This window comes from Micromys minutus, assembly GCF_963924665.1.
Source record: "Micromys minutus genome assembly, chromosome: 1".
Lineage (NCBI taxonomy): Eukaryota > Metazoa > Chordata > Mammalia > Rodentia > Muridae > Micromys > Micromys minutus.
In genome coordinates, this window is record NC_137969.1 from 120254218 (window position 1) to 120274853 (window position 20636).

Consider the following 20636-nt stretch of genomic DNA (forward strand, 5'->3'; position numbering starts at 1 on the left):
CTCTCTCTATCCCTGAATAAAAAAAAAAAAAAAACAAAAGCAAAAACAAAAAAAAAAAAAAAAAAAAAAAAACTTGTGTTCTGCAAACAACTTGTGTGTTACATTCGACCTAGAAATACAAAGAATCCAAAAAAGTCTTTCTTAAAAATGTATCAGCAAATTTCTGGTTTACAATGTCTCGAATAGTGAGACTAAGGTAGACTCTTGTCTTAGATTCTTGAAAAATAACCAAGTCATGATTTATGAGTGCTCCACCTAGAGGAAGAATCAATGGATGAAAAGAACAAGCACAGAACAATCCAATAAATAGCTTTGGACCTATCCAGTACTCTACTATTTCTATAAAACTCTGTTACCACCATATAGTAGGTGTCCAATATATGCTTATTATTTAAACTAAATTAGGAAAATTTTCCTTTAGTCATCTTTATAGCACATATAGCCTTACTACATTGATCAAATAACTATATTGTTTGGTGCCAGGTGCTCTGCTCAAAGAAACAATTATTTTTAAATAGATTTCGATTTTTGTAAGGATCCATTCTATTCCCAGCTCTTCTGCTTCAGTGCCTGCCAAACATCGTTCATGAGACCATTAATATCCCCAGTGCACACAAGCACATCTTTTTGAAACTGATATTCACTTGGAAACTCACTTTAAAATGCAAGTTGTAGACAGGCTATCTTGAGAAACCTGTACCTATTCCAGGGTGTATGCTGCTGTCCTTTTCTTCAATGTCTCTCTCTCTCTCCCTCTTCTACTGCCTGTGCTTAAATTTAAATCCACATTAGTCTCCTCTTAATAAACTCTAGCTTTGCTTTAATAATAATAATAATAATAATAATAATAATAATAATAATAATAATAATAATAATAATAATATGCTGTACTGGCTTTGTGTCAATTTGACACAAGCTGAAATTATCACAAAGAAAGGATCCTCAGTTGGGGAAATGCCTCCATGAGACCCAGCTGTAAGGCATTTTCTCAACTAGTGATCAAGGGAAACTGGCCCAGCCCACTGTGGGTGGTGCCATCCCTGGGCTGGTAGACCTAGGTTCTATAAGAAAGCAGGCTGAGCAAGCCAGGGGAAGAAAGCCAGTAAGTAACATCTCTCTATGGCCTCTGCATCGGCTCCTGCTTCCTGACCTGCTTGAGTTCCAGTCCTGACTTCCTTTGGTGATGAACAGTAATGTGGAAGTGTGAGCTGAATAAACCCTTTCCTCCCCAACTTGCTTCTTGGTTATGATGTTTTGTTCAGGAATAGAAACCCTAACTAAGACATATGCAAAGTCCTGGTCTTTCACCCCCATTTCCCTGAGATGTTTTAAGTCTGAGTAGGAACTTAAAAATCTACATTTTAACAAGTATTCTGGATGACAGTATACACTGTGATGGACCACTCTCTGGTCTTATGAGCGAGTCTTAGAGTGCAGGGAAATTTTACCTGTCCATTTGTGCCACATAGTTTTTATTGCCTTGCCTTCACAGAGCACTAAGGTTTTGTTTTTTGTTTTTATTTTTGTGAGTTTTTTGTTTATTTTTGTTTATTTGTTTGCTCATTTTTCTGTGGAGCTTTCTGCCAGTTTGATAAGGGGCAGTGTTCTTTTTGTGTGCACACCCGAATCGTTTCACTGTGGCTAATACTAGAGCTATGCCCAGCCACATTGCCTTCTGTTCTCCCTGGCTGTGTGGATATGGGGCTGAGGGTCATACCATCATTCTGGGCAGAGCATTTCCTGTGTTGGTGGGTTTGCATGTTTAGACTTTTGTAAGGTTCAGCATCTTTCTTTGCCAGAAACAAATCTCAGAATAGAACAGCTCTTGTTTTGCTAATATAAACTTTGAAGAATTTTCTGTTAAACTTTGGAATTTGTCATTTCTGACAGAATATGTAAACTAATTCCTCTGCATATTGAGTAGCTTCTTATAATTATAGTTGTTCTAATTCTACTTATGAAATCAAATATACATTGTGATGATAAGAAAGAATTGAACTAGCAGTGTATCTTGCTGTTTACTAATATTTACTGAGTGCGACCATGCTGTAGGTATAAAATGAACTTTCTGTTGATTCACAGGGACTCTTAGGTGAGAAATATGGGAACATTCGAATCCCTGGGGAAGTTGAAGCTTCAGAGTTTGAAATGATTTTGGATGCTGCTGTCGAGGCAAAACTAGAGACCAAGTTACTGGAAGATTGGTACTGTCGCGATGAGAACTCTGTGCCAGCAGCCTATTACCTCAGACCCAGGCTAGAAGTGCCAAGAAGCAACAAGAACTCAGTAAGTCTACCTTCTCTGACTTTTCCTCTAAGGTGATTTTTCTTCTCTCTGGAGTAGACTGTAAATTACATTAATGAGAGTCATCAGTTAAAATTGCTCTCAGAGGATCTGAAGACATTATGGTTTCATTAGCTCTGGCTGGCATATATCAATCAGATTATATGCCTATAATGTATAAATTCACATGACCTAGCAATTCTCAAAATCATTCAACTATTATCTTACCAATGTATCTTTTACTACCTCCTGTCTCTGGTTAGTTCTTATTGTCAACTTGGCTCAAGCTAATGATCCCTGGAAAGAAGGAATCTCAAAGAAAGAAGTGCCTCCATCATATTGGCCTGTGTGCATGTCTGTGCAGTATTGTTTTGATTGTTCGTTGGTGCGGAAGGGTCCAGAACACTATGGGCAGTGCCGTACTAGGCAGATGATCTCAGGATGTATAGGAAAGCTAGCTGAGCATAAGCCAGGGAGCAAGTCAATAAGCAACATTCCTCCATGTGGTCTACTTCAGTTCCTACTTGAGCTTCACCTTAACTTCCCTCAATAAAGGACTGAAATCTGAACCTATAAACCAAATAAAGCCTTTCCTCTCCTGAGTTGCTTTGGTCATGGTGTTTGTCACAGCAACAGGAAGCAAACTAAAGTACTTCAGATTTCCCTGCTGGTTCCTCAATCAACTTTCCACTAGACAGTCTAGGTCTGCCTCCAAATCTCAATTCTTCCCCACAGTATCAATTTTCTCTCCTCTTCTATGAAAGTACTTCAGGTCTTCACTCCAGTTCTTTGACATCAATTAACTCTGCTAATATACTGATTTCCAAATCCAACAGTTACATTTTTTTTTAATTTTATGAAAGTTTGTGTGTATGTTGTTGTTTATATGGTTTGTTTGTTCATTTATGGATACTTTAAAAATATGCTTGACTATTTTTATGGACTCTGTTGTACATTTTAGTACATTTTGATAGTTCTCGTCGAACACTTTCAACAGTGTGTGTAGAATCATAGAGTAAATTGGTTTATGTCTCTCCTGACCAATTTGGCTCCTAAGTGTATCTATTACGTGTCTTTTAAAACTTAGTGAAGGGGAAAAGGGCAAAGTGGTTCTGGTTGATCATTCGAGTGTTTACATGGATTTTCCAAAGATTGATATCTGTCTGTCTTTCATAGAGAGCATCCTTGCTATAGCTGCTACCCAGACAGCTTCAAGAGGAGAATGGCAATTAAATAGCCATGATCTTCATTCTTATATGTTTGTCTTTCTGTTATCTTCTTTGTGCTGATGAAATCATGTCAAAGTCCTTGATTTCCTCTTGTATACACTGCCATTACCTAACATTACTTAACATATTTATAACAATAATGCTCTTCTGGACAGGGCTGTCAGAGTAAACCCAAAGCATCCCAAGCTTGGATATATAAGAGTAAAGGTAGATAGAATAGGTGAAACCACAAAGCTGTTTCACACAGTGGTATGTGGACACTTACTTCTATGTGACTATTTAATTGTTTGCTTTGTCTCCACTTATTTCTATGACCCTCCAGGGAAAATGTAAACCATTCTCAAAATATCCAAAGCTATTATATGAAAATCATTTATAATCAATGTTAAATAAATAAATGCATGAATATGATTTTATATATGTTCCAAGACTATATAATTATTTCCTTTCTATCAAAAGATTTCACCACCTTCTTTCCTAAACAATTACCAGGAAAAAAATAAATCAAAAAACCTAAACATACATGGTGACACACAAATCCTCCCCCTTTTATTTTCTTTTTTTTTTCAGAGCTGCAAAAGGGAAAGCTGGAGTAAATACTAAAACATGTCTGAGGCTCAGTTGCTGTTACTATAACAAAAAATAATAATAATAATGCCTGGCTGCTTTCTAAGGAAAGTGTGGGGCTTTGAAAACCCAAGGCAGGCACCTTCATCCCCTTAGGCCCTAACAAGAGCCTTCTTGATCATGTTATTATAGTCGGAACTCATGCAAAAGAAATTGCATAGTGAGACAAGAAACCAGAGAGCTTCAAAGGTTGGAGTGATCCTTTTCACAAGAACCCAGTTCCTCATAACTACCTGCCCCCCCCCAAAAAAAAATGACATTAACATCTTCTAAGGGTGGCATTTTGGTGACCACTCTCTATTGTATCTCATGTCCCAACATTACCAGGAAAAATAGTGATCAAACTCCTGGCACATCAATAACCAATAGGAGCTATAGCCAAGTCCAGGAAACAAGCGCTATCTGGGTCATGCCTTCGTGTAACCAGGATAAATTCACCTGGTATAGGGAGATAAATTCTTACTTCTGGATTATTGGAGAAAAGAAGATAAAGTAAGACACTGCAAACACCAACTTTGATAGCATTGACATATACCAATCTTGCTCTTAAATACTGATTTATCCTTCATGATTTCTGAGACTAACTCCCCACTTTCACCTTTTCCCAGACACAGCCTTCTGCCACTGGAGAGCACGAGAGGCCATGGCAAGAAATATCGGATGAAATCAAAACAATATTTAAAGCTGCTGTCAAACTGCTACACGAACAGGGGAAAATGAAGCACAGCCAGGCTAAGAGGTACCTGTTCTCAGGTAATTTCCACACGTCTTCAGAAAATTAAGAAACCAGTGAAAACTAGAAGCATACACAGCTTCCCTCTTTGGAGGCTTTCAACTTAATCCCATTTGGTACCGAGCTCATTTAAGTTGATAAATGCTTCCTTATCCCAGGAAGACAAGTGCCAAATCCTTTTTTTAGGCTTCTCTGGCAAATGTGATTTTAGAAGAAGTTCAGAGGTGGCTGGGTATTATAGCCAAGGTACTGCTATTGTTTCTTAGCTGAGCAAATCCTTCCCTCTTTGTCTCCCAGCAAATGTGTGGGGACCCGTCCTAGACAACTCTGAGGCAAGCTCTGGGGAGACAGCAATGTGTAAGGGGGGTCTCTGCTCTCCTGGAAAGTGATTTCAGGGAGGCAAAGAAATGATTACCAAGAAGTAGATGAGCAAGATTGTTTCAGAAATTAAATGACTTGAGTAAAACATAGTTATAAAACATGTAGTGGATGAGGAGGGACGCTGGGGCTTGTATAGACAGGGTGCTCTTAGTTGCTGATTTTCTTAAATTGAAGGTGGAAGGAATCAGTTAGCGGTGCCATGACGTTCTAAGGTGGAGATAGCAGGCAGTGGGACCAACTGCTTAGAATGCCTCAGAGGGAGTAGACTGGGCGTCTGAGCATGAGCACAGCTCTCAGTGAAGGAAACACAAATCACCACAGCCTGGGAGCACAGGCTCTTACTTCAAATACCATGTACAAGGTAGCAGATTCCTGAAGCTTTTATAGTTACAAAAGAAAGCAGCAGATCAAGGGTCTTTCAAATGCAGTGATAGAAATATCGAGTAGGTGGCTTGCAGCCCAGCAGGGAATTCCCTGCTATAGGCATTAAATGTTGCCTGACAACGTTCTTCTGTAAATCAGTGGACTCTCAGGGTGAGATTGTATGTACAGCCCAGAAAAGATCTTTCCTGATAGCCAAAAAGGTGAGCAAAGCTGAGGTAGGCAGTGAGTGGCTATTTATGGGGCTAAAGGTAATCTGAGATAGTTTGGCTCTGGACCGGCAACATTCCAGTGCTCCTCAGTCACAACATCGAAACCCATCAATCAGCCTTAGAAAGCTCAACACGGGCAAGGCTTTTTATTCTGGGAACTTCATGAACAGCAAGAAAGTCAGGTTTGAGGAAGGTGACCTAAGGGACAAAGATGGCTGTCTGATGAACCTTAGGTATGACATGGGAACCTAGGAAGGAGGGTATGGAACTGTAGAAAGATGTGCCAGAATTTAACTTTATATTAAAATAGCAAACACACACATATACACACACACAAATACACACTCACACAAACACAAATACACAGTCACACACACACAACACACACTCTCACATATACTTACACACACAAATATACACTCACACAAACACAAATACACAGTCACACACACACAACACACACTCTCACATATACTTACACACACAAATATACACTCACACAAACACAAATACACAGTCACACACACACAACACACACTCTCACATATACTTACACACACAAATATACACTCACACAAACACAAATACACAGTCACACACACACACACACACACACACACACACACAAACAAAACTAGTCCTTATTACTGACTAGTTTGAAACCTTCCATAGACAGGCAGGGGAAGCCTCTGTCATTTTTTTAAGTTCACAATAAAAAGTTGTCAATGAGCAGCAATAGTCATTGCCCTTTCCGAGTGCTGTACTGAATGCTCTGGCCTGGGAACACGGATCCCCAGTCCCACACTCCTATGTGGCAGCAGGATCATGAAGCTTTTATACTTACAGAACAAAAATCACTTGTAAAAACCCCAAAAGCACTTGACACTCAATCACTGCATACACACATTTTAAAGATTTTTATAGCTATAAATCGTTGTGGTGATTTTTAGAGGGAAGCCATCAGGATCTTATTTTAAGTTTCCTTTGGAAATACTAACCTTGGATGGTGGGTCTTTCTTTCTGAATCCTAGTACTCGGAAGGCAAGGGCTCATGGAGCTCTGTGAGTTAGAGTCCAGCCTGATCTGGGTAGTGAGTTCCCAACCAGCCAGGCCCACACAGTGATAAAACCTTAGAAAGATGGGGGAGGGGAAGAAGATAGAAAGAGGGGGAGCACTAAATATGTCCTTTGGGACCTCCTGATCATTTCCAGACTCTGGCTCTTCATCTTTATCAAAGTACAAAACAACACTGTGCTAGACTAGAACATTCCAAAGGAAAGCTTTGCTCTTCTCTTGTAAAGAAGCAGCAGGTTTAGTATCGAATAGCTCCAGCATTCAAGCACCTTACTGGAAAACACTTTTTTTTCAAGTGTTTCAAAAACACTGTTTCAAAAACCGTTTTTTTCCAGACAACTGTCACTGGGCTTGGTGGTACACGCCTGGAATCCCAGCACTCAGAAGTTTGGGGCAGAAAGACTGTGAGTTCAAGGCCAGCCTGCGCTGCAAAGTGCAACTCTGGGAAACATAAAAAAGTGTGGGAGTGACCCAAGAGGTACCCAGGACCCAACAGGGAGGACATTATCCAAAATACCCAACAAAGGGGACAAAGAACCTATAGAAACCATATCCAGTGGATAGGCATGGCCCTTGGATGAGGGATGGGCCATCCTCCCACCTCAAAAATATTAATCTAAAATTCCTCTTGTCAAAGGAAATGTAGGGACAAAGAGTGGAGCAGAGACTGAAGAAAAGGCCATCCAGAGACTGACCCACCTAGGGATCCGTCCCATCTGCATACACCAAACCCAGACAATATTGCTGATGCCAAGAAGCACTTGCTGACAGGATCATGGTATAGCTGTTCACTGAGAGGCTTTACCAGAGCCTGACCAATACAGATTCGAATGCATGCAGGGGACATGAATGGAAAAGTTAGAGCAAAGACTGAAAGGGCTGAAGGGGTTTTCAGCCCCATAGGAAGAACAACAATATCAACCAACTAGACCCCCCAGAATTCCCAGGGACTAAACCAACAACCAAAGAGTACACATAGGGGAACCCATGGTCCCAGCTGTATATGTAGCAGAGAATGGCCTTATTGAGCATCACTGGGAGGGGAGCCCCTTGGTCCTGTGGAGTCTTGATGCCCCACTGTAGGTAAATGCTAGGGCACAGCGACAGGAGTGGGTGGGTGAGTGTGGGAGCACCCTCATAGAGGCAGGGAAGGGGGAGGAGGTTTAGGGGATTGTGGGGGGTAAACTGGGAAGGATGATAACATTTGAAATGTGAATTAATAAAATAACCAATAAAAAATGAAAAAAAAATGGAATACTCCTGGAAAAAGTATGTCTGGGAGTCTGTTACTAAGTTGCCCTCCCTGTGTGCTGTGACCTAGGAAAGTGAACCCTGCTGAAGCAAACACAAAGACAGAATTAACAACAGTGCCCTGTAAGGACAGAGAGAAGTTGGAAAGTGTAGACACACATATCAGGAATTCTGTTATCCAGCTTTCTGTTACTGTCACAGATACTGAGAATTACTTATTTTGGTTTTGATTTAGAGCCTCTAGGCCATGGTCATCAGTTGGCCCCACTGCCTCTGGGCCTGTTGTGAGGCCACACAGCACAGCAGTAGCTTATGGCATAACCATTCACCTCATAGTGAGAAATGAAAATGAGAAACAGGAAGAACCCAGGGTCCCAGAAGTCCCTTCAAAGACATGCTTTGACAACCTGAGACCTCCGACTAGAACACACCCACCTCTTAAAAGTTCAGCCACACCCCAGCAATGGACTCCAGGAGACAAACCTTCACCACATAGCATGTGAGGGAAACTGTAGAACTAAACTACAGCACAAATTATGAACACAGGTTTCCCCTCCGAATCACGACAGTGCTCATTGCCTCAGAAATACACAGAGTGGACTTTGTATCACGTTGCTCATTCTTTTGGTTTATTTACATTCTTGCAGGCACTCCGTGCACAGCTTGTTTTCCTCCCCTGAGCCATGCCTAGATGATTTTTTTTCCTACATTGATTTCTCTGCATCCCTTCTTATGGTCAGAAATTCCTAGTTAGCACCCTCTTCCCACAGATTCAACAGTAATGCCAGACAGGTACAGTGAGCTTTGCTCTGAAAGTCCAAGTGACAGTGTCTACCTCTGGGAATTGGTGATACATTGTCTGTGGATAACGCAGGTGGGTCCTGATCATGTTAGCATGTAGTGGCAGATCCAAAGTGCTCACCAACATTTTCCCCAGGTGGATGGAAGACAGATGGACCAGAAGCTGCTTCCTCTGCAGCCCCTGATGGCCAAGCTCCTAATAACTTCTTATATATCTCCTGTGGAAGGCAATTAGACATATGTCATATAAGCATGGTAGCCTGCTCCCTTAACCACAGTGACTGGTTCAAACACTGTATAAGATGTACCAAGCTCACAACACAGTTTGGTGAAATCCTATGTCTATAAGCTTATTTTTTGCTAAAGTCAAAAGTTTTGACAGATGGCTGTCATTGTAGGAAAAACTATTATCACAAGAACCCCAGAAAAAGCCATTATTTAGGGGAAAGCCCCTAACTTCCAACTTTCATGGTAGTTACAGACTCTCCAGATACACACATTCTCTCTCTCTCTCTCTCTCTCTCTCTCTCTCTCTCTCTCTCTCTCTCTCTCTCTCTCTCTCTCTCTCTCTCTCTGCTTGCTTTCTCTCAACCTGTACTGAACACAACTAGCAGGATGTATAGTGCATAATAGTTGTTCAAGAAAAGTCACTTTATGAAAGAAAGGGTAAGAATTGCTTGAAGGAAGTGGGGAAGGAAGGAAGGGATGAGGGGAGGGGAGAAGGGGAGGAAGAGGAAGGGAGGAGGGCAGGAAGGGGGGAAAAAGGAGGGCAAGAAGGAAAGAAGGGAGGAGGGGAGAAGGAAAGGAAGAAAGGAGGGGAGGAGAGAAGGAAGGAGGGAGGGAAACAAGGGAGTGAGAAGCAGAAAGGGGTGCTTTTTGTTTGTTTTCTATTGCTGTGATAAGTACCATGACCAAAGGCAACTCGGGGAGCAAAGGATTTCTTTCATCTTCCACTTCCTGGGTAGAGGCCATGAAGGACTGCAGCTTACTGAGTCATCCCCCAGGCTTTCTCAGCCTGCTTGCTTGCTTTTTTATCCTCTCTTTCTTTCTCCCTTTCATTTTCGTATATGCATTGGTGTCTTGCCTACACATATGTCTCTGTGAGTGTGTTGGGTCCCCTGGAACTAGAGTTATAGACAGTTGTAAGCTGCCATTCAGGTGCTAGGAATTGAACCCTGGTCCTCTGAAAGAGTAATCAGTGCTTTTATCCACTAAGCCATCTTTCCAAACTCACCCTCCCAGCCTGTTTTTTTTTTCATACCACCCAGAACCACCTGCCTAAGGGTGGCACCACCCACAATGGGCTGGGTCTTAACACATCAATCATTAAACAGAATGATTTATCTACAGGCCAATTAGATGGAGGCATTTTCCCCATTGACATTCCCTTCTCCCATGGGGCTTGTATCTAGCTGATAAAAAGTCTAATCAGGATGAAAGGGAAGGGACAGAGGGAGGGAGGGATGCACAATGCATATTTACTTCTCTGCACCTCTATAAGACATATGTGGTTTAGTTCAGAAGAAATGATGTCCTGTTCTATACTAAGTCATTTTCTATGCTTTTCTGAGTTCATGACATCAAGCAGTATCATGGATTGTTAAGATTGACCAGAATTCAGAATTTAGTTATATTTTATTTTAGGATGTGCTTTTTTGTATCTACTTCAGCCCATTCATTTAGGTTACAATACACCTCAAACAAAAGAATGACAGTACATAGGAAAGGATGACCTGGCAAAGAACCAAGTGCCTAGCTATGTCACCTAGCTGCCTCCATGTTTTCTGACCCCTTGGAGACCCAGATGTTTCCACATCTAAAAGGGCTGAAGCTAGCTAGAGAGGAAAATTAAACTTACATCTTAAAACTCATCACCATGAACCCTGAATGCTTGCCTTATCAAGCTAGCTTTTGACTTTTCCTTCTATTGGGAGGGAAATAAAATAATTTATGAAAAAAATCTATTCTTCTAGGGGGCTACATGCTTGGGAAAAACTAATGCTAACTTAAGAAATGACTCTACAGCTTGCATTGCTATAGCGTATAAACCAAATAACCTCCCTCAAAGTGGCTAAGAGAATTTGAACACACAGTTCCTTCATTCAAGGCAATAATCCCCGTCTTATCTTCTTCCAGCTATCGAGGATGAGTTTGACTTTGCTCTAGGCAAGCAAACTCCAGCATTCCTGAAGAAGTGTGTATGCTACATCAGGAAGATTGCTAACATCGAACGCTTCGTGAAAATCCCAGAGATGGGAAAATACATGGACATAACCGGAACAGACCCAAGAATCATCCGTGACCCAGAAGCTCAAGAGAAGCTGATCAAACTCAGGGATGAATTCATTCCTACCATCGTCGCATCCTCTAATCTGAGAGTATACACATCTGTCACTCACTGTGACATGAAACTGGGATATTCCCAAGAGATAGAAAACCATTACATAGAAGGACTTGGTAAGCAATTCTATGAGGACATGATTGATATAATTCAGGCAACAGTACAGCAAAACTTTGACACAGAGACTGATACACTGTACGATGAAATCCTACAGCATTCTTCACTCTGTAAAACATACGCCTCCTTCTATGAATACAAATGTGAATCGCTAAACATCTTGCATAAATACATCCTTCCAAGCAAGGCCGGGCACATCAGTCCTCTCGTTGTGTATGGGGGACCATGCACTGGGAAGACTCTACTGCTAGCTGAAGTAGCAAAAAAGGTAAAGAGAAATAAATAAATAGATTCATTCATTAATAAGTAAATCTACACTTTCCATTCTCTGTTTGTAGGACTATTTTACCCCTTTGGGAAAAATAATTTGTTCCAAATTCAATTTTCATTTTCTGTGCTTTGCTATCTGAATTATATGCAGACTTTCTGGGATGGCTGTTTTGTGTTTCTTTCCTACACAGATGTGCTGTGAGAACAGTATACGTGGAACATGACTATAAAACCACTTTCTATTGTGATGCCTTACCTCCAACTACCTACCTCATTAGGATTTAAACGGGACCCAATTATTGAAAACCCTTCTCATCCCTGTCAGGCAAACACTCATCTTCCAGTTTCTTTGGTCACTAAATCAGTCTCAGTCCAACAATAAGCACGTCCTGTTTACAGTGATAATTAACACTTTGTCTACGTTTTTCTCCTTCATCTGAGGCCTACCACAGTGAGGCATCTGGGTATGAGAACATGAATGCCTTTACTGACAGAGCAGTTTTCTTCCCTCTTTCCTAACCCCAACCATATTTATAATCCCTACTGGGTTGTAGTGTGCTGGTTCTAGGAAGGTGAATCACTGGAGAAGTTATCACATGAGCCATGCTGCTGTGAGTGAGCACCAAACTTTTAGGGAACACTAAGAGCTGCCCACCATCTCTCCTGAGTTCTTCCTATCACTTCCAGAAGTTTCTTCTGGACCCACTGATTGTGTCTCACCACAGCTCCCTAAATGCAGGGCATTGCATCTTCTTATTGTTCTTTGCTTTATCACTTCTTAGACATCCATTAACAAACTTCTAGAGTCTTCAGGGTAAGATCATCTTCTTGTCCCAGCAAGTTCCTCAGGCAAGCCCAAGGACGAGAAAAGCACCACACTTTATCATCTCCCACTTCTTGAGGCTTTACATTGGGTTCATGGGAAATACCCAGGTACTCTTTGGCCCTCAGAACCCTCGACCAAAAGATCCAGGCCAAGATAACAGCTCTGCCTATGACATCAGTGAGCAGGTCAGTAGGTCCTTGTCTTGGACAGTGTTCTATTGCAGTGAAGAGACACCATGACCATCTCCCTCTCCTTGGAGCTTCACATTGGGTTGATGGGAAATACCCAGGTACTCTTTGGCCCTCAGAACCCTAGACCAAAAGAACCAGGCTGGGATAACAACTCTGTGACCTCCTTTTAAAATGTAATATCTGTTATCTTTCCATGTCAGCCTAAACTGTACTAAGTCAGATCCATTTTAATTTCATTGACACTTGGTGTTAAAGTAGAACAGCTCCTACTAGTCTGATGGTCATGTAGAACTGTTATGTTGATGCTCTGTACACTGTCTAGCAGAGCCTTCTTTAACTCTCTGAATAGCCCTGTCCTCTCACATGTGCTGTACAATATCAAATTGTTTGCCATGAGTACAAAGACAGGGTTGACTGCATTGCACCTCTTGTGGGTATTTGGTGCCAGAGCAAATTTACAGATGAGAATCAGGTATATAGTTCTTAATCTAATGGGCCATGTTTTAGTTCATCTTGTTCAGCTGCTTTCCATGCTTGTGTTAGAAGGTGCAGCCACTTCTTTAGTTAAGCACAAGGTGAAGTAGAGACCCAACCTTAAGCACTGTGTTCTATCAGAATAAATTGAGGAGAAGGCAGAGAGAAGGAGTCTTCAAGCTCTGGTTTGACTAGTTCCTATATGTATCTTCAAACTTCAGGATTATTTCTCACAAGCTCACTGACGAAGCAGTAAGGGGCACATAAGAAGTTTAATGGGTATTTCCTTCCTATGACAAGGAACAAATACTGTTGAGTTGATAGAGCAGAAGATCCATGTGGTGTGTGTCTTTATGTGCATGTCAGGTCACAGGTTGCATGAGACAGGCTAATGGGTGCATACAGAAAAGCATCTCAACTCTGCAGGATGCTAGTCATGTGAAGTTGATCTTTAATATTGACTGGGCTGTCTTCTGGAGATCTGGTTCAGATGCATGCATCTGGATACACATATCCCAGAGTTTTGCTTGCCAGTTTCATTGCCCACTTCTCAACATTTGTCTCCAGTTGCAAATGACTAGATACGTATCAGCAACAAGTTTCGCTGTCTAATGTCCTTGTTTCCAATAGACATTTCATGCTGTCTCCTGTGACTCTAGTTCGTAACTATAGAGAAGTCCCCACAGAGAACATAGACAGAAGCCTCAGCACATGAGCCATCAGTGTTAGGGTTCTGATGAGCCACCAGTGGACCACATGACATTGCTGCCATCCCTAAAAGCAGCTTCCAACATCAAAATTAAGTATCAGAAAACTCCTGGTACTATGCCATTTATCCAACTCATATCCATAGACCTTGAATCTTGCTATTGTTTTATTACTCTGAACTATCTCAAAAACCCAAGCTTCCTAATTTAAAGAAAAAAATCTACATATAGTAAATGATAGAATTCATGGGCTGTTCCCTTTCTTCTAAAGAGTGTTCTTGGTAATAGAACAGCTGAAAACTTTATCTCCCTGAAATACTCTATGGGGATCTTTTGCATTTTGATCATATTCCTTCTCAACTTTGACACTTCATTCATAAAAAAATATATAGTGAATTTTGTATGCTTTATTCCTTCAGCTCTACAAGGAAGAGAGGGAAAAAGAGGGAAGGGGGGAAGGGAAGAAGGGAAGGATGGGAGAGGAAGGAGGAGGAGGGAAGGGAGTGCAGAATGAAAGTGAGATATGGCTCCACTCCAATTTTGTTTCTAATGACCATTCAACTTGAAGCAATTTAGTGATCTAGCCTGAGCTTCAATTTTCTCTCTTATGAAATATCACTCTCAATCCATGTGCCCTTCAGAGAGATCATATTAAATGAGGGCCACCTGTCTACACAGAGGAATATTTGAAAGCTCAGCAATTAACTAACCTCTTAGAACCAGACTTATGTAGATTTTAATGATTAATTGTTATCCTTAATTATGTGTATTGTGTATGGGTATGAGGACTTGAGTGCAAATATCCTTAGAGAGAGAGCAAAGGGGTATCAGTTTCCAGGAATGGAGATGCAGCTAGCTGTGAGCCAACTGACGTGGGTGCTACAAAGAGTAGTTACCCCTAACTGAGAGTGATTTCTCTCACTTCGAATTATATAGATTTTTATGATGGAAATAATTATCACAATGATGACCTTGTAGAATCACAAAAGTACCACTCAGCCTATTCACTATAATACTGGTGGCAAATACTTCGTTACATTCTAATTAACTAAAAATTGGCCCTCCACATATGGAATTATATATTCTCGACTAATGAAAACATTTACTCTAGGCAATTTATAAATCATTACTTAAGTTAGCTATTAAAGAGACACTAAGTATATACTATGTGCTTACAACTACCAAAAGTTAGGGATTTCGATGAAAAAAATAAATGATCAGACTATAGACTCAGATTATGGTCATTGAATACTCTGTGGTTTTTAGAACTCAAATATGTCCTTATGGTTAAAAAGTACTATTGCTACCTGTGAATCTTACCTATAGATCTGTGCATGAGTTTTGTAGCAGGACTTTGGCCTTCCCAGGTGGCTTCTGCATTTATTGGATCGGGGTTTTTAATTTGCAAGGATGATGATGTTAGTCTGAGCTCCAGAGGGGAACCTCATTGATTGTGGCTGTGTAGAGGTACAGCACTGTTCTAAACTCTGCTTGTATGTTTTAGGCTTATGGCTGGCTACATGAAGACACAGGGCCAGAATCTGACCCGGTTGTCATTGTGAGATTTCTAGGAACAACAGACATGAGTATTGATCTAAGGACACTTCTTCTAAGTGTATGTGAACAACTGGCAGTCAACTACCGGTGCCTGGTCCAAAGCTTTCCTAAGAAGATCCATGACCTTCGTGACTTGTTTATAAACCTGTTGAATGAGTCTTCACTTCAGAGACCTCTGGTGATAATATTTGATGCCCTAGAGCAGCTCTCGGAGATCGACGAGGCTAGGAAGCTCTGGTGGCTGCCTGCTCATCTTCCCCGGTTCGTTCGGATCATCCTCTCCACACTGCCTAACAAACATGGGATCCTGCAGAAACTAAGGTGCCTTATCCATGAAGAAGACAATTACATTGAGCTGATTCCCCGGGACAGAAAGATGTGCAGTCAGGTCCTCAAACACCAGCTGCTGAGGGTCAAAAGGAAGGTCACGTCAGGCCAGCAGATTTACGTAAACAACGCATTCTCCAAGTGCACACTGCCTATGTTTGTGAACCTAACTTTCAGAGAGGTGAAACACTGGAGATCTCACAAAGATGTCGATGAATCCTCCCTCTGTGTGACTGTCCATGAAAGTATAGAGCAGTTGTTCTGGTCCTTAGAGAAGAAGTGTGGTCAGAAACTGGTTTCCAGGGCTCTGGGTTACATCACCATGGCTAAAATGGGTTTGAGTGAAATGGAACTGGAGGATGTATTAGCTCTGGACAACAGTGTTATGAACGAACTGAATGAGAACACCAGACCCAGCAACCCCCTGAGAGTACCTTACCTGTATATTGCAAGACTCAAGGAGGGTCTCAACGGCTATTTAATAGAAAGACATGTGAAGAATGTCACACTTTTAGTCTGGGCCAACAGACACCTGCAGCTCATAGCTCAGAAGCTGTATCTGCAAGAAGACAGCAACCTTCGAGAGATGCACACAATCCTGGCAGATTATTTTCTAGGGGTGTGGTCAGGAGGCAGGAGGAAAGCTTTCTGCCTGGAAGACCCCTACTTGAATGGCTGCCTCGACCTGGAGAACAGAAGTCTGCTTGAGGAAGAGAAGCACTTCATGGAACAAGCATCCTTTGACAGGCAGGCCCCTGACCAGCCCTGGGTTTTCCAGTGTAACCCACTAGAGCCTGACATCTTCTTTGTCAATCACCGGAAAATGTCTGAGCTCTTGTACCATCTGACCAGGTGTGGGAAAACCGATGACCTACTTTACGGAATCATCATGAACTTCAGCTGGCTTTACACCATGATCAAAATCGGCCAGTTTGACAAAGTGCTTGCAGACATAGAACTAGCCTACAATTACTCACAAGAGAAGGAGCTGAAGTTCCTCGCCAGCACACTCCGTGGCATCAGAAACAAGGTCATTGCGTTCCCAGGCTCCCTTTCAGCAGAGCTCCAGCAAAGGCTGCTGCCTGTTGTGAGTTCCCTGCCCAAACTTAGACACCTTCTTTTAGAATGTGACAAAGACGGACCCAAATACTGCTCCATTGTTCCTCTCCATTCATCCATGGACGTGACATACAGCCCTGAGCGTCTCCCCTTAGCATCCAGCCACCTGCACGTCACAGAGATCCTCCCCACCTGTAACCCCAGCACTGTTCTCACAGCTCTAGAAAACGGTTCCATCAGCACCTGGGATGTAGAAACTCGCCAGCTGCTCCGGCAAGTCACTACAGCCCAGTCTGTTATCCTAGGCATGAAGCTCACCAGTGATGAGAAGTACCTTGTGGTTGCTACCACAAACAACACCTTGCTGATTTATGACAATGTGAATTCCTGTCTCCTGTCTGAGGTGGAAATCAAAGGGACCAAGCATGGAAGCGGGTCCACCTACATCAATGGATTTACCCTCTCGGTCAATCATGCCCTTGCATGGCTAGAGGCCAGCAAAGATGTCACTGTCATTGATCTGCTGTATGGATGGCCCCTTTACCAGTTCCACTGCTGGTATGAGGTGACATGTGTCCAGTGCTCCCTAGATGGGGTGTATGCTTTCTGTGGCCAATACCTCAACAATACCACCATTTTCCACTTAGGGAGTGGGGAAAAAATATGTACAGTGACGTCAGAATTTTCAGGTGGTTTTGTAAAGTTTCTTCTCATCTTGGACACAGCCCAAGAGATGGTCATGGTAGACAGTGAGGGAAGTCTCTCTGTTTGGAATACAGAGGACATATCTAGCCCCCAGCTGACTGAAGACTTTGACTGTCGAAAGGAAGACAGCGAAGTGGTGAGCATTGAGCTTTCAGAGGACCAAAGTGCGATTCTGATCTGTAAAGCTCTCAGCATTGAGCTCTTAGACACCGGCATGTGGAAGGTAGCTGAAAAATTCCGAGCCAGGCACAATGAACGATTTATATCGGCTGTACTATCCAAAAATGGGGACTGTATCATTGCAACCATGGAGAATACCCCTGCGGTATTCTTCTGGAGGCGGGACACAGGACAGTGCATGGCAAGCCTACAGGAAATCTCGGGTACCATAGTTAAGCTGGTAAAATCTAGTCACCACAATATGCTACTGTCTTTATCAACCAGTGGTGTTCTTTCCATTTGGGATATAGACATAATCACAGCCATGTCCAACATCGATAAAACTGGGAAACCCATCCAGAGCCTGGTGTTGCCCGCCAGGGGGGAAATCATTTACTCCCTTGATGGCTCTGATTGCGTTCACAAATGGAACTTCAGCAGTGGGTTCATTGAAGCGGTATTTAAGCACGAAGGAATAGTCGAACACTGTGTGTTAACATCCGCTGGGGACATAATGGTGACGTCAGATGACAAAAGCAGCCAGTACGTCTGGCACACCAGCAGTGGGGAAAACCTCTTCCGAATTAATGGGCAGAGGATATCTCAGCTGCTGATTACCCATAATGACCAGTTTGTGGTCTCTCTTTGTGAGGAAAACGCCTCCAGGGTTTGGAGGTTGGCCACAGGCCACAGGGTCTGCAACATCTTGACCACTTTGCAAAATGCCTTCATTACCTCTGCAAACACCTTCGTGGTAGGAATGACAAAAAGCAAAGTGTTGGCGGTCAGTCTTTGGACAGGAAGTATCACCAAGAAATTCTGCTGTGAAGACGGGATCACCATTGTGAATTTTAAGTTGATCCCCGACTGTCCTGATGTCATTGTGTTTATCACGTCAGCTGAGACCGTGAACCTCTGGAGCCTGACTGATGAAGTGATCTGTCGACGTGTGCAGCTTCCAAGCAACTTCTTGAAAAACCTGGAGGATTTTGAAATTTCTCCCAATGGGAAGCTAGGCATTATATCCCGGGGAGATGAAAATATCAATGTGCTGGATTTACACAGTGGAAAACTACGGGTGGTTCATGCTTCTGGTGTCATATGGAGGCAGAAGCTCTCTCGAGATGGCCGCTACCTGGTGTATATTTGTTTCCGGAACGGGGAGGAGGAGGAGGAAAACGACTCGATATCTAGCTTGATTGTGATGAGACTGGCTGACGGCAAAAACATCGGTGCTTGCTCCCTTTACAAAACACCAACTTTCCTTGCACTTTCTCAGAGACACTTGAACATCATTATCGGCTTTGATGATGGGAGTATAGGGATCTACACAGTTGTGGATCGTGTGGATGCTGCGCTGAAGATCAAAATTGCCACATCGAACAGCAGACAGATTTTCAACAATGCAACGCAGACATCCAGGCCAAAGTCGAACAGTTACTCCTTTAAAATGTCTGTGGATTGCTTATGGCGAGAGTCCACTGAGGTCTTTGCAAGAGACAGCCCCATCACCGTGAGTGAGTCCTCTGAGTCCAATGAGGCAACACCCTCCAAGAAACACAACTCTTGCTATGACAGAGTGTGCGCTGCCCTAGAATCCAGGAGCCACAGCTACACACCAGATAACTGACACAATGTTTATCCTACTCAACTAAAATACATAATCCATGGATAACAGGAAAAAAGCTAAGCGCATCTTCCACACACAAACAATGAGCTTCTCTTTTCTTAAAAACTGGAAAGACACTGGAATCCTCAGTTTACTAATATCCTCATGAAAGGAACAGAACTGTGAGAACTCAACTTGGGTGCCATCTTTTTTGTCCAAATGTATTAGCAAAATAGAGAACTTCCAGAAGTGATGGTGAAATGGCCATTTCCCCTCGAAGAGAGCAAATAAAATCTTTTAAATTTGCTGTGTAATAAGAATCAGCACAATTCACTACATTGATTCAGATGAAAGAAGCTAGAGTTCTAGGTAGACCAGTTGGACTAGAATTAGTTCTACAGAAGCCAGTTGAAATCATGATGGCAGAGAACCATCTGACTCTGAATGGGGGGTGTGGCAGCAAAGTGCAGCCTTAATATCTCTTTACGTTTTTCAATCCTGACAACTGTGTAAACACAAGAGGTTTAATGGTGCAAAATTGTGTAAGAAAGATGTCCAGCTGTGTTTCAGTTTCTCAACATGTATGAGATGGTGAACAGACTGGGAGAAGAACTAACTAGCACTATCATAGGGCTACTAAACACGGAGAGTCAGTCTTCACTAAAACACATCCACAGCGACTGCATCCAAGGGCCTCTGTGCAGTGGGATATATAATTTTTAAACCGTTTCTTTCGTGGATTGCAAAAGAACCCCACTCAAATGAGAAACCAAAATCTTTTCACACCTTTTCTTAAGATGCATATTTGTGCTGAGCGTAAAGAGTTAGGGAAAGGGCATTACAAGCTTGATCAAAGCCTGTGTTCACTTCCTTCGTTGTACTAACGAGAGTCCATACTCTTCAGTCCGTCAGTGGGGAGCCTACTGGTTCCCAGACCCCTGCAGTATCTTAGTGGAAAGCAAGCTTTTTAAACAACCTGTCCCTGAAACACTGGTGACGTTGCCTTACTCTCATTACGCCTCTCTCCTGTGTAAAGAGCAGATAAACGACCAAATACTCTGGGACAAACTGAATATGCCTGTCTCCGTGCTAAAATATTCCATTTATCTTAAGGATGTCCAAAGGTTCCTAACATCCCTGTTTGTAATCACTTTCTTACTCCCACACACCATATGTACACTTCTTTATCCGTTCCACCTCCAGACTGAGGGCTCCCCCTCTCGTACCATTTCAAAACTGAAACTATGAAATGGCATATTTTTTTAAACAAAGAATAACTTCACCAATTCGAAGGAAAATATATCTCATAAGGTGAAGGTGAT

At 42.2% G+C, this 20636-nt stretch overlaps 1 protein-coding gene across 1 annotated transcript in view; it reads left to right on the forward strand.

The window, feature by feature from the left end:
- The window catches only part of NWD2 (NACHT and WD repeat domain containing 2), a gene marked incomplete at both ends in the record, with an annotated part of 178066 nt that extends 158731 nt beyond the window's left edge, over positions 1–19335 (forward strand). Inside the window, 4 exons of the mRNA XM_080915990.1 lie at positions 2083–2286; positions 4748–4892; positions 11109–11698; positions 15403–19335. Of these exons, the coding sequence (XP_080772116.1) occupies positions 2083–2286; positions 4748–4892; positions 11109–11698; positions 15403–19335 (4872 nt within the window). The remainder of the gene's footprint in view (positions 1–2082; positions 2287–4747; positions 4893–11108; positions 11699–15402) is intronic.
- Between the last annotated feature and the right edge of the window lie 1301 nt (positions 19336–20636).